This window comes from Salmo salar, chromosome 11 (genome assembly GCF_965601325.2).
Source record: "Salmo salar chromosome 11, fSalSal1, whole genome shotgun sequence".
NCBI lineage: Eukaryota > Metazoa > Chordata > Actinopteri > Salmoniformes > Salmonidae > Salmo > Salmo salar.
In genome coordinates, this window is record NC_138301.1 from 105,998,699 (window position 1) to 106,012,023 (window position 13,325).

Below are 13,325 nucleotides of genomic sequence, written 5' to 3' on the forward strand. Positions count from 1 at the left end.
TGCTAGTCTGCTATAGCACCTCAACCCTATTATGGCCATCTTGAAAAAGGGGATTACCATATTTGCATAAGGGGATAAGCCCTAAATGAATCACCAAGTGCATGGGTAAATCTACCCCTTTGCCACAAAATATGGCAAAACCTTAGCCTCCAAGGCTAGATGTTAGTCAGCTATTGACTTGTATTCGTCTGACGGTGTGCCTGCGTTACTACAGTCACGGGGATGGCGTAGGCCAGGGCTGTAATTGGATATGGAAGGCCAGGTGGCCTGGTGATCAGGTGGAGCTGATCTGTCGGCCAGCCAGTCAGTGTCTCTAACTGACCTGAAGACGCTAGACCTGGGACAGGAACCTGGAACTACCCTCTGAAACACAGCCCACAAAAACAGGGACACTCTCCAGGAGTGGGGCAGTGGTTACCACGCACACCAGGAATAAAGGAGACACATTGGGGACACATTTCTTCACTCTCCATCTCTCTGAACTGGTGAATATTGGATGGACTTTCTGCACTCTAGCCCGGCATAATATATAATACATCAGGAGCCAAAAAGCTCTTAACATCTTTCTTTCATTTCTTATTCAAGCAGGTTTAGGAGATTCCAGAATAGGTGTTAATCCAGCCTAGTATAGCAGTTGGCTCTTACCTTGCAGCTGTTTAAACCTCCCCTCCAGGATGTTGGAGTACTGCACCTGGTTAACAAACGCTGCCGGGGAGAGACAGGGCTCCTTTGCTCTCTGGTGGTCCAGCTCCATGTTGGAGCTCTCCCTTGCTCTTTCTCAGCCTAAATCACCTCCTCAGGTATGGAGCTCTGTAGCGTGCCTGGGCCAGTGGGCTCTCCAGCATAGCACAAGGCCAGCAGGGCTGTCCCCAGGACAGGAGCTAGCTATCTACCCGTAGATTCTAGTCAATAATCTATAGGTTTCAGTTGAAGAAAATGATGTGAAATCCCAAACCAACTTTTTATGGACACAGTTTTCCCTCCTAAAATCCCAGTCCTTCTTCTCTACCAGAGTGTAAAGGCAGAGCACGCCATCCTATCTTCCACTTTCAAAATATTATTCCTCCTTTGTTTTCTTCCCCCTCTCACTTCTTCACTGAAAAAGCAGTAGCATGTGCAAGGGTGGAGAAGTTGTATTTACTAAGAACAAAATGTTCTCTTCTCTTCTTTTCACCTCCTGTTCTGAAGTCTTTGCCACACTCCTCTCAGCAAAGTAGAAACCTTTAGGGCAGCACAGGTTCTCTTCACATTCACACTAACACACACTGGCTCTGCGGTTCCTCCTAACTTTGAGCGCGCATTCAGCCTCACACACACACCTTGTTTTCAGCACAGCAGGAGAACCGGCTGCTGTCGGACGGCTGTGTAAACACAGCCTGCTGCTCTCTGAAAGCTGGGGCATTAGCATAAGGTGTGTTTTAGGGAGGAGCCTGAAGGAAGAGCAGGCAGAAGGCTGGATCAGTGGAGGAGGGGCGACAGGAGGAGTGGAGAGGTGGATTAAACCATTCTGCAATGTACAATAGGGTGAGGCAGAAGGTATATCATTCCAATCCTTTTAAATACCAAGTAGGTAGTGTAGGAGGTGTGGTCAGCCAGTGAGGTGTATCACAGTAGCCATACCTGTGTTGTTCTCTCATTCTCTCCATCTCTGTTTTACATCTGATCTCTCTAGTCCTCTTTCTGCTCCACTGCATGGGACTAAAATAAGGTGTTAAGACAGGAAGGAAGTAGTTGAGAAACTGTCAGCAGCAGCAACAATCTCTTTCCTGCCCGAGCAGGGGAGAGAGAGAGAATGTATGTGTTTGTATACGCGTGTGTGGTTTCTCTGAGCAATCACAGTCCACTGAGACCCACCTAATCAAAACCTCTCAGCATTGATTTCCAACATGTCTTTTTACACAAACAATGATTTAATGCTACTAAAATAAAAATGTCAATACACTCCTCAGAAATAATAGTCTAGATAACAGGTGTGTGCATTGCTCTCATTTTGCTGCAGCAGCAGAATGTCCTCTAGTGATCTGGATATGACACACCAGAGCCGTGTTGTTCAGTAGAAACAAACAGGACAAAATTAAATGAGCTTTCTTACAGCAAAGGTTTGGGTAAACCTGTTTCGCAGAGGTCAGAGCCAGTGTCTGTGCTATTCATACAGGAGCCCCTAGGGTGTAGGCCTACAGCCTGCCCTGCCCTATCCAGGGAGCACTGGTCTTCAGATCCGTTGTTTTATAGGCTGTGTTTGGCCTGCTTTGTGTTAAGTCTGTTAAGACGGTAGAGTACAGGGGACATGTGGACTGCAGAAGATCTAGGGGCCAGGGACTTCAGAGTGACCAGGACTTTATAGAAGGAAGTGGCCTAATGAGTCCCAGAGAACAGACGCAGGGCTCTCACTGGGGGGTGAGGGGTTCTGTCACAGTCGCCAGGGGTGATGAGAAGAGCACAGAGCTCAGTGACGGACGCATCGCAGCCCAGACCATATATCAAACATCCCTGTTAACATGCAGGCCTGTAATGAGGAGGGCAGGTCTCTCTGTGTGTGTGTGTGTGTGCGTGCTCATGCCTTGGGATAAAGAGGCTTCCTTCCTCTATAAACAGCTTGTCCGCTTGCTGTGCAGATGGCTGGATAAACAACCAGGGATAAACAACAATTTTCTGCAACTTTTGAAAACAAAGGGGGGAAAAGTATTCAAGCAACCATTTGGCAGGAGCTCCTGTATGAAGCACACTGCAATTACAGATAATGATCTGGCCTACGGATATGAGTGAGACAGTGGAGCAGAGAACAGGAGGGGAGAGAAGTGAACCATATGACAGGGGAACAGAGGAGAGGAGGGATCCACCCCCAGGAGCGAAGATATTGGAGGAGGATCTACATAGTGTCTCTCACATAGGCCTCTACTGTACACTGTGATGCTGTTAGGGCCTCTACTGTACACTGTGATGCTGTTAGGGCCTCTACTGTACACTGTGATGCTGTTAGGGCCTCTACTGTACACTGTGATGCTGTTAGGGCCTCTACTGTACACTCTGATGCTGTTAGGGCCTCTACTCGATTAGTCTTCTGCACATTCCTCTCAGCCCAAGAACACAGAACAGACTGAACACTTAGGGATTCCAGTCAGTGAGGAGATGTGGAGAGAAAGAGAGAGAGATAAAGATGTCTGTTACGGCCACCACAGGAGTGAAACAACCACACTCTGCAGGTCAATAAGAGGCATCATGGTCGAGTTGAGGCTGTCAGTGTTCAGGCTCCACACTGAGGGCCATTACCTGCACTTTCATACCCTCCACGTTTTCCTCTCCCCGTCCCTCCGATGGCTCTCTCTGCCCGAGTCTCTCAGTCTGTCATGTTTTACCTTGGCCCTTACCTGCCATGTTACCTTCCAGGCATTTCACACTCCACAGCTTCCCCATGGCCAAGATACACCAGTCAGGTGTGTGAAGACATCCCGGGACGTCAGATATTATTAGGCCACGCACACAGTTGGATGAATCACACCAACACACACACAAACAGAAGCCGGAAGCATTTAAATGAACACCTGAGGGAAGGAGGCACAACTAGGTCATGACAGGAAAAAAGGCAGGTAACCAGGGAGCTTCTGATCGAAGTCACAGTTCTAATAGCTCGTAGAGTAATGAACCTTAGAGGCTATACATAATATATAGGGATCTGTCCTCAGACTACAGAAGTCTAGATAGGACATTTAGAGATAGCTGTGCATAGAGAGTCCACAAATTGAGAGCCAAATCCATGCAAATGAGCCTGGGCCCAGAAGATGATATTAGCTCCTTCACTGTGTAGGGCGAGCAGAGGATGAAAAGAGAGTTGAGACAGATGGACTGAGCATAGATCCTGTGACCGATAGACTGATCATAGATCCCGTGACCGATGGACTGATCATATATCCTGTGACCGATAGACTGATCATAGATCCCGTAACAGATGGACTGATCATAGATCCCGTGACCGATGGACTGATCATAGATCCCGTGACCGATGGACTGATCATAGATCCCGTGACCGATGGACTGATCATAGATCCCGTGACCGATGGACTGATCATAGATCCCGTGACCGATGGACTGATCATAGATCCCGTGACCGATGGACTGATCATAGATCCCGTGACCGATGGACTGATCATAGATCCCGTAACAGATGGACTGATCATAGATCCCGTAACAGATGGACTGATCATAGATCCCGTAACAGATGGACTGATCATATATCCTGTGACCGATAGACTGATCATAGATCCCGTGACCGATGGACTGATCATAGATCCCGTGACCGATGGACTGATCATATATCCTGTGACCGATAGACTGATCATAGATCCCGTAACAGATGGACTGATCATAGATCCCGTAACAGATGGACTGATCATATATCCTGTGACCGATAGACTGATCATAGATCCTGTGACCGATAGACTGATCATAGATCCAGTAACAGATGGACTGATCATAGATCCCGTAACAGATGGACTGATCATATATCCTGTGACCGATAGACTGATCATAGATCCGGTGACCGATAGACTGATCATAGATCCCGTAACAGATGGACTGATCATAGATCCCGTGACCGATGGACTGATCATATATCCTGTGACCGATAGACTGATCATAGATCCCGTAACAGATGGACTGATCATAGATCCCGTAACAGATGGACTGATCATATATCCTGTGACCGATAGACTGATCATAGATCCTGTGACCGATAGACTGATCATAGATCCCGTAACAGATGGACTGATCATAGATCCCATGACCGATGGACTGATCATAGATCCCGTAACGGATGGACTGATCATAGATCCCGTAACAGATGGACTGATCATAGATCTTGTGGGCTAAGGCTGTTTCTCCTAGGACTGTCCCCAACAACAACAAAAATATTAGTCAATCGATTCATCTCAATGTATTTTTCATATATAGACACACCCTATGTGTTTTAATAAAATCAACTATGTGTACTGAAATTGTCTGATGCTTTAAGCACGCTGTTTGATTAAATAAGACTATTTTCGTGGAACAGTTTCATTTATAATAATCTTTACCTCAAAATCATTGTCTGTGGTTATCATTCTATTTAAATTAAAATGATACAAATCTAAAAGTAACTTTTATTGCCATTGACAACTATGTAAAAATAGCCTACAGTAGCCAACAAATAAAAACATTGCAGCCTGCAGGTAGAAAATATCCCGATTAAAAAATAAACATGCTATAAAATCACATTGGCTATGCATGGCCAGTCTACAACGAAATTGAAACATTGTATCAACTATCAACTGGGTCGGCCCGAAACGCACACTAGCTAACTTGCAACATTGCATAAAATATCTGTGCCAGTGAATTCTGGACAGACACAGCTGTAGGCTATTGGTGCAAGGGATAAGAGGTAATCAGGTATTTTATGAAGTCTCCACTGGATCAGAGCATTACATTTTTCCCTTTCATGCCGAGTGGTTATCGAAAGGGAGAGAGTTGGAAATATTTTTCTAATACTTTGAGGAACTATTGTCATTCTCAATTGATTCTAAAAACAGACTTTGTTTACTTGCTGTTTGTGGTGAAGAAAAAATTATTTTGATAAGCTCCACAGCTAATTAGTGGTGGTGAGTTAAGACAATCAGAAATAGTAATCAGACATCCTCAAATAGGCACATTTATAGGCCTACATTTGCATTCAGGCCAGGTAGACTCGTCCTACTTCTGTATGAGTAATCTGGTGCGCGTCCTTACTCAACACTGACAGGAGCATTTCAAACAAGACGATTAATAAATTGACAAAACTCATAAATGGAATTACATTTTAAAAAACTTGTTTCTCACAAGTGTAGCATAGGTTGTGAGTTCTGCAAACAACGTGTCCACTCCGACAATGACAACGGTAAACAACTGTAATAATATATTGAATGCATTAACAGAAATGACCGTAACCAAACAAACATTGTAGATTAGAAATTATGGGAACTAATGGTAAATGTAGGTTACTACTGGTGATATATGTAAAAGGGAATTGATAGACAGCAAACAATGCACACAATGAACTTATGAAACAATGAATATGCACGAAATAGCGGGAGAGAGTGCATTCTGAAGAGTGACGTGCCTTGTGCAGCTTAGCCACACTCCACTTTTTCTTGGACCGTGGCACCCCCGTGGCCTCCTCAATGGATTAGTCCACTGAGACAGGCGCAAATCAGACAGGTCTCTTGTGTGCCACGAAAAATAATAATCTATTTGCCACTGCTCGACTAAAAAAGATCTTGGTCAACCAACAACCTATCGACCAGTCGACTAAACGGGGCCAGCCCTAGTTTCCCCTATATGGATTTAGTGGCGGCTGGGGGGGGGGGGGTGGTAAAACGGTTTCAGTGTAAACTTAAACTAAAACCAGATATAAAGTACGTATGTAAAAAAGATAATGGAGCTATATATTTTTTAAATAAGATCATCATGGAGAAGTAACAAGCACCAGAATAAAAACTAGACAGTCAGGGAGAATGTAAAATTCAAATTCACCAAATTAGCTTTGAAACTGCAATTTTTCTCTCAGACCCATGACAAAATGTGTAGAATTGCAGGGAACTAGTTTTAAAACTACAACATTTTCTCCACCCCATGGCAAAATGTGTAGAATTGCAGGGAACTAGTTTTAAAACTACAACATTTTCTCCACCCCATGGCAAAATGTGTAGAATTGCAGGGAACTAGTTTTAAAACTACAACATTTTCTCCACCCCATGGCAAAATGTGTAGAATTGCAGGGAACTAGTTTTGAAACTACAACATTTTCTCCACCCCATGGCAAAATGTGTAGAATTGCATGAAACTTGCTTTAAAACAGCAAGAGAAGGGCCTCTAAAACTGCGCCATTTGCCACACCCACCCAAGCTAACCTTGCAACCGCACCATTGGCCACACCCTCCCCACCCTGCCAACTTTGCCACCGCTGCCCAAAAAAATCCTAGGGGAAACACTGAAAAAGTGTAGAAGAAATGCAGGGTGCTGTGGGGAGGGGGAGCTACTGTAGCTGTTGCAAAGTGTCAAAGAATGTGCACATCAAGCCCCTACTTGTCAAAAGGAGACATGTCAGCAGCATTTCCAGGGAGTAAAGAGCACACACACACACACACACACACACACACACACACACACACACACACACACACACACACACACACACACACACACACACACACACACACACACACACACACACACACACACACACACACAGCTCCTCTAACCACACACCCACACAACACACTATTACAGCTCTGTTCTCCTTTCCATAACCGATCCATAAGGCATTTGGTTAGTGGTTAAACATCTACATACATTAACATACATATGACATTATGATGGTGACAGGGTCTGAACGGGTCTGTTACCACAGAGAGAGTGGTTGCTTTTCAATGTGTGATGAGGCTAACCTTTTAACAGTATACTAGTATCAGTGTACTATCATGTACTCACAGTCTGGAGTTGTGGTGTCAGTTGTTTTTCCTCCAGTGTGGTGTGTCTGTGAAGGGTGGGTGTGTTTGAGACTGTGACTACCACAGAGAGATCAGTATTTTGCAAAACAGAGGTGCCTGATGCTGCTGCCTCTGGTTGCCTGTTGCTCCCTCTGCTGGGCCCTCCACACTACTGCAACCTGCATGGCTGGTCATGTTCCAGCACAGGAGGGTGTACTAGGAACACACATCTGGTCCTATACCTTGACACACATCACATGTATGCACAATACACACGCGCTAACACATTGGGTTGTCCCACCTGCCAGAGCTTTGATGCGCGAGCGCTCAAAGAGGCGTGCCGAGCTGTTCTCATTGTCCCAGTTGGTCTCTGCGGCCAGGTCCCAGCGGTTGTTGATGTCATTGTACTGCTGCTGGATCTCCAGGCTGTCGAAATCGGTGGGAGAGATGGTGCTCATGGTGACCGGGGCTGGGGGAAAACCATCCAACCTGCAGGGGAACAGAGAGAGATGGTAATCATGGTGACCGGGGCTGGGGGAAAACCATCCAACCTGCAGGGGAACAGAGAGAGATGGTAATCATGGTGACCGGGGCTGGGGGAAAACCATCCAACCTGCAGGGGAACAGAGAGAGATGGTAATCATGGTGACCGGGGCTGGGGGAAAACCATCCAACCTGCAGGGGAACATAGAGAGATGGTAATCATGGTGACCGGGGCTGGGGCTGGGGGAAAACCATCCAACCTGCAGGGGAACAGAGAGAGATGGTAATCATGGTGACCGGGGCTGGGGGAAAACCATCCAACCTGCAGGGGAACAGAGAGAGATGGTAATCATGGTGACCGGGGCTGGGGGAAAACCATCCAACCTGCAGGGGAACAGAGAGAGATGGTAATCATGGTGACCGGGGCTGGGGGAAAACCATCCAACCTGCAGGGGAACAGAGAGAGATGGTAATCATGGTGACCGGGGCTGGGGCTGGGGGAAAACCATCCAACCTGCAGGGGAACAGAGAGAGATGGTAATCATGGTGACCGGGGCTGGGGCTGGGGGAAAACCATCCAACCTGCAGGGGAACAGAGAGAGATGGTAATCATGGTGACCGGGGCTGGGGGAAAACCATCCAACCTGCAGGGGAACAGAGAGAGATGGTAATCATGGTGACCGGGGCTGGGGCTGGGGGAAAACCATCCAACCTGCAGGGGAACAGAGAGAGATGGTAATCATGGTGACCGGGGCTGGGGGAAAACCATCCAACCTGCAGGGGAACAGAGAGAGATGGTAATCATGGTGACCGGGGCTGGGGGGAAAACCATCCAACCTGCAGGGGAACAGAGAGAGATGGTAATCATGGTGACCGGGGCTGGGGGAAAACCATCCAACCTGCAGGGGAACAGAGAGAGATGGTAATCATGGTGACCGGGGCTGGGGCTGGGGGAAAACCATCCAACCTGCAGGGGAACAGAGAGCGACGCCAGCGGTGAGAGTGTGAGTTTTTAAACCGTGTGGAGTTACTTTCAGAGCCTAACAAATGCTTTTTAGATGTGTTCTTTCCTAATAGCCCAAAGATGACTTTGGAGAACCCCACATTCTATTTCTAACATCTCCCGCAGTCTAATAGGCTCACACTTTAACTTGGCACATTTTCTAGCATGATATGACAAGGTCGATGCAAATACTAGCACGAACAGATATGGTCGGTACAAATGAGGCTGAGGCTGAGAGTGGGAGGGAGAAAGGTGAGGGAGGGAATGGTACAATACCTGTAGTTTAGCTTCTCTAGTATACGAGTGTAATATTTAGCTTAGTAAACGGCCAGTTGCATGGCAATTCATTTCATTCATATGCAAACTTGGCAAGGGGAGTAGACCTATGGTTTCAATTGCACACGAAAGTTAACACACACCCACACACGTACGCAAATGGATGACGTGAGCAGCAGATACTTATATAACCATAACGTCTCACGGTAAAATCTGTTTGAAGGACGCAGGCAAAACTGCTTCATTAAAGGACGCACACGCCTCGCAAACAAACACACACATCAATTTCTCAATCCACTCTGGCCTGGTGCCTGGGGTCAATGTCACCTGACCTGACCTGTCCAATCTTCCTCCACAGAACATAAATATCTGGCCATCACCAACAGCTTTTGAACCTGACCCCTGTGGAAAAACTGCTCTTAACTTCCTGGATCATGTCCCTTGCTGTTTTTGAATGGGATTCAAGAGTATATCATCAAATTCATGAAAACGCGGTCATTTAAGATACACTACCATTCAAAAGTTTGGGGTCACTTAGAAATGTCCTTGTTTCTGAAAGAAAAGCACATTTTTTGTCCATTAAAATAACATGAAATTGATCAGAAATACAGTGTAGAAATTGTTAATGTTGTGAATGACTATTGTAGCTGGCTGATTTTTAATGGAATATCTACGTAAGCGTACAGAGGCCCATTATCAGCAACCATCACTCCTGTGTTCCAATGGCACATTGTGTTAGCTAAACCAAGTTTATCGTTTTAAAAGGCGAATTTATCATTAAAAAAATATTTTGTAATTATGTTAGCACAGCTGAAAACTGTTGTCCTGATTAAAGAAGCAATAAAACTGGCCTTCTTTAGACTAGTTGAGTATCTGGAGCATCAGCATTTGTCGGTTCGATAACAGGCTCAAACTAGCCAGAAACAAATAACTTTCTTCTGAAACTCGTCAGTCTATTCTTGATTTGAGAAATGAAGGCTATTCAATGCGAGAAATTGCCAAGAAACTGAAGATCTCATACAACGCTGTGTACTACTCCCTTCACAGAACAGCGCAAACTGTCGCTAAACAGAATAGAAAGAGGAGTGGGAGGCCCCGGTGCACAACTGAGCAAGAGGACAAGTACATTAGAGTGTCTAGTTTGAGAAACAGATGCCTCACAAGTTCTCAACTGGCAGCTTCATTAAATAGTACCCGCTAAACACCAGTCTCAACGTCAACAGTGAAGAGGCGACTCCGGGATGCTGGCCTTCTAGGCAGAGTTGCAAAGAAAAAGCCATATCTCAGACTGGCCAATAAAAAGAAAAGATTAAGATGGGCAAAAGAACACAGACACTGTACAGTGGAACTCTGCCTAGACAGCATTTAGCCGTGGTATTGGCCATATACCACACCCCCTCGGGCCTTATTGCTTAAATATGTATTCAATGACTGCATTTTCATGAATTTGATGATATACTCTTGAATCCTATTCAAAAACCGCATCGGACATGATCCAGGCAGTAGGCAAGACTTTCATAGCATCTAGAGGGATTTGAAATCTAGACATCAAATCCTGCTGTTTAATACATGGAGATGGGTGTGGGTCTGGGGAGGGGTGTTGGTGTGTGGTGGGGAGGGGTGTTGGTATTGGGTGGGGTGTGGGGTGTGGGGAGGGGAGAGGGTGTTGGTGTGGGGTGGGGAGGGGAGGGGGTGTTGGTGTTGGGTGGGGTGTGGGTGTGGGTGTTGGTGTGGGGTGGGGAGGGGAGGGGTGTTGGTGTGGGGTGGGGAGGGGAGGGGTGTTGGGTGGGGGTGTGGGGTGGGGAGAGGTGTTGGTGTTGGGTGGGGTGTGGGTGTGGGTGTTGGTGTGGGTGTGGGGAGGTGGGGAGAGGTGTTGGTGTGGGGTGGGGTGTGGGTGTTGGTGTGGGGAGGTGGGGTGGGGAGAGGTGTTGGTGTGGGGTGTGGGTGTGGGTGTTGGTGTGGGTGTGGGGAGGTGGGGAGGTGGGTGTTGGTGTGGGGTGGGGTGTGGGTGTGGGGAGAGGTGTTGGGGTGGGGTGGGGTGTGGGTGTAGGTGTTGGTGTGGGGAGGTGGGGTGGGGAGGTGGGTGTTGGTGTGGGGTGTGGGTGTGGGTGTTGGTGTGGGTGTGGGGAGGTGGGGTGTGGGTGTTGGTGTGGGTGTGGGGAGGTGGGGTGTGGGTGTTGGGAGGTGGGGTGGGGAGAGGTGTTGCTGTGGGGTGTGGGTGTGGGGAGGTGGGGTGGGGAGAGGTGTTGGTGTGGGGTGGGGTGTGGGTGTTGGTGTGGGTGTGGGGTGGGGTACCCTAGACTAACTCCTCAATGTCGTCCTGGCCAGAGACAGATCCCAGGGGAAAAGACTGAACTCCGATCAGGAGAGACTGCTGATGAATATTTCAGAGCAGAGCAGCCAGGAGAGGAGACAGACACACCATGGCCATGCACTGCTCCTGTCCAGAACCTCTTCCCATCCACTCCCCTGTGGTCTGACTGAGCTGTGGCATGGTCAGAGTTAAGGCCCTAGCACCATGGGGAAGGTGGTCCCTCTCACCTCCCCTCCCGTAAGGGATCTATCCAGATTAAAACCCCCAGGCAGTCAGTTAACTAAAAGGCCCATTAGCTGACAGAGCATGTTTGTTTAAGGGGTCAGATAACAGATTGGATCTGTCTATTGTCTGTTGATCAGGCCTGTTTATTTGTTTGTTCTATTGTGTCTGTCGTAAGTCTCTCAGTGGGATCCGGGGGTGGGGGTGGTGTGATAGGGCTGCTGGGGGTCTTTAGGGCAGAGCGACGGTGAGGCTGCTCCCCCTGTCCTCCTGCTGCAGGCTCCATGCTCTCTCTTCCTGCCCTGCGGGAAACTGTCTTAATCCAGAGGATTGGGCCAGAGTATGCTGCCTCCCTCTCTCCACCAGGATAGACAGCTCCATCAGTCACTGTTCTGCTACTCCATGTTCTGCTATAGGACACCACTCGTCCCCTAAGCTAGTGGCAGCACTACTCTACCACATCTACTAGGAAACATGGAAGAGGTGACATGCCAGGGGACAGTTTACCTGCTACCAGAGCCATTTTAAAATACTGGTAAATATGCATGGAGGTAAGTACGCACACACATTGACTCATCCCCTAATTCAGACATAAAAATTAGGACTAGCTAAATCCGTACTCCAACAATGAGTCCCCTTTAATACACAGACGCCGAGATGCACAGGCGGATCTGTGTCTGAGCAACCGTGAGGGGAAAAACAGAGGAACTTCAGGCTCATATACTCGGCAGATACAGCAGAATGTGAAGCCTTGCAGACAGTGAGCATCCACCGTCTCACATTGAGTATTCACAGTCTCTTCTCCTGGGTCTGTCTTCCCCCAGCTCAATTCCCTCTAATATAAGCAGGAAGCATAATGGTGAGAAATGTGGGCATTATTCCAATGAAAGAACATTTGTCCTTCCCAGTCCCTCCTCTAAATGAACTGACAACAGACAAAGGCCACGGGTGATGGGGAGAACGGAGAGTTCATGAGGGGACACCGTGGAGGATGACGGGAGGATAGCGGGAGGATGGAGTGTTAAAACTAGTCTGGAGGGGGTGAGAGGTGTGGAAGGAGTCTGTGACAGGGAGAGCCAGGAAAGCTTCAGACAAAACTCCTAGTGAGGTGGCGAAGGAACAAATTGTGTCCGAGAGCAGTGGTTCACAAACTGTAGCTCGGCAGGGGGGGCGGGGATCCCTCCCACCGAAAAAATAAGATTGATGTAATGTCAGTGCATACAGGGCCTAAAAATGTACAGATTTTGGCATTGCCGGGTAAGATTTTTATTTCACCAGCCACGGTTGGTGTGGTCAGGACTCCACATTGCAAGCATTTCACTCGCATTTGTGAATAGAAATTGGCAAGTATGATCACATTTAAAGTAAAATAAATGCTGCAGTAGCTGTTTTCAAAGTATTTCCACTGTTTTGTTTTATAGATGGTAAATTAAATCGCACAAAGTCAGGGCTGTGCGCATGTGAAGAGCTGAGTGAAAAATACATTTTCAGAAGCACTGCACACAGGCATAAAAGTTGGTCTAATTTACTT

At 47.3% G+C, this 13,325-nt stretch overlaps 1 protein-coding gene across 6 annotated transcripts in view; it reads right to left on the reverse strand.

Moving 5' to 3' along the window:
* LOC106563448 (spectrin beta chain, non-erythrocytic 1) overlaps positions 1-13,325 on the reverse strand; it is a 110,038-nt gene that overhangs the window by 64,459 nt on the left and 32,254 nt on the right. For 4 of the 6 annotated variants that reach the window (XM_045690051.2, XM_014129037.3, XM_082958234.1 and 1 more), the window contains exon 2: positions 7,798-7,985. In XM_045690051.2, the coding sequence (XP_045546007.1) occupies positions 7,798-7,954 (157 nt within the window). In that variant the 5' untranslated portion in view covers positions 7,955-7,985. Of the gene's footprint in view, positions 1-645; positions 1,400-7,797; positions 7,986-13,325 lie in introns of those variants that run through there. The other 2 variants (XM_014129038.3, XM_082958235.1) reach the window with 1 other exon arrangement.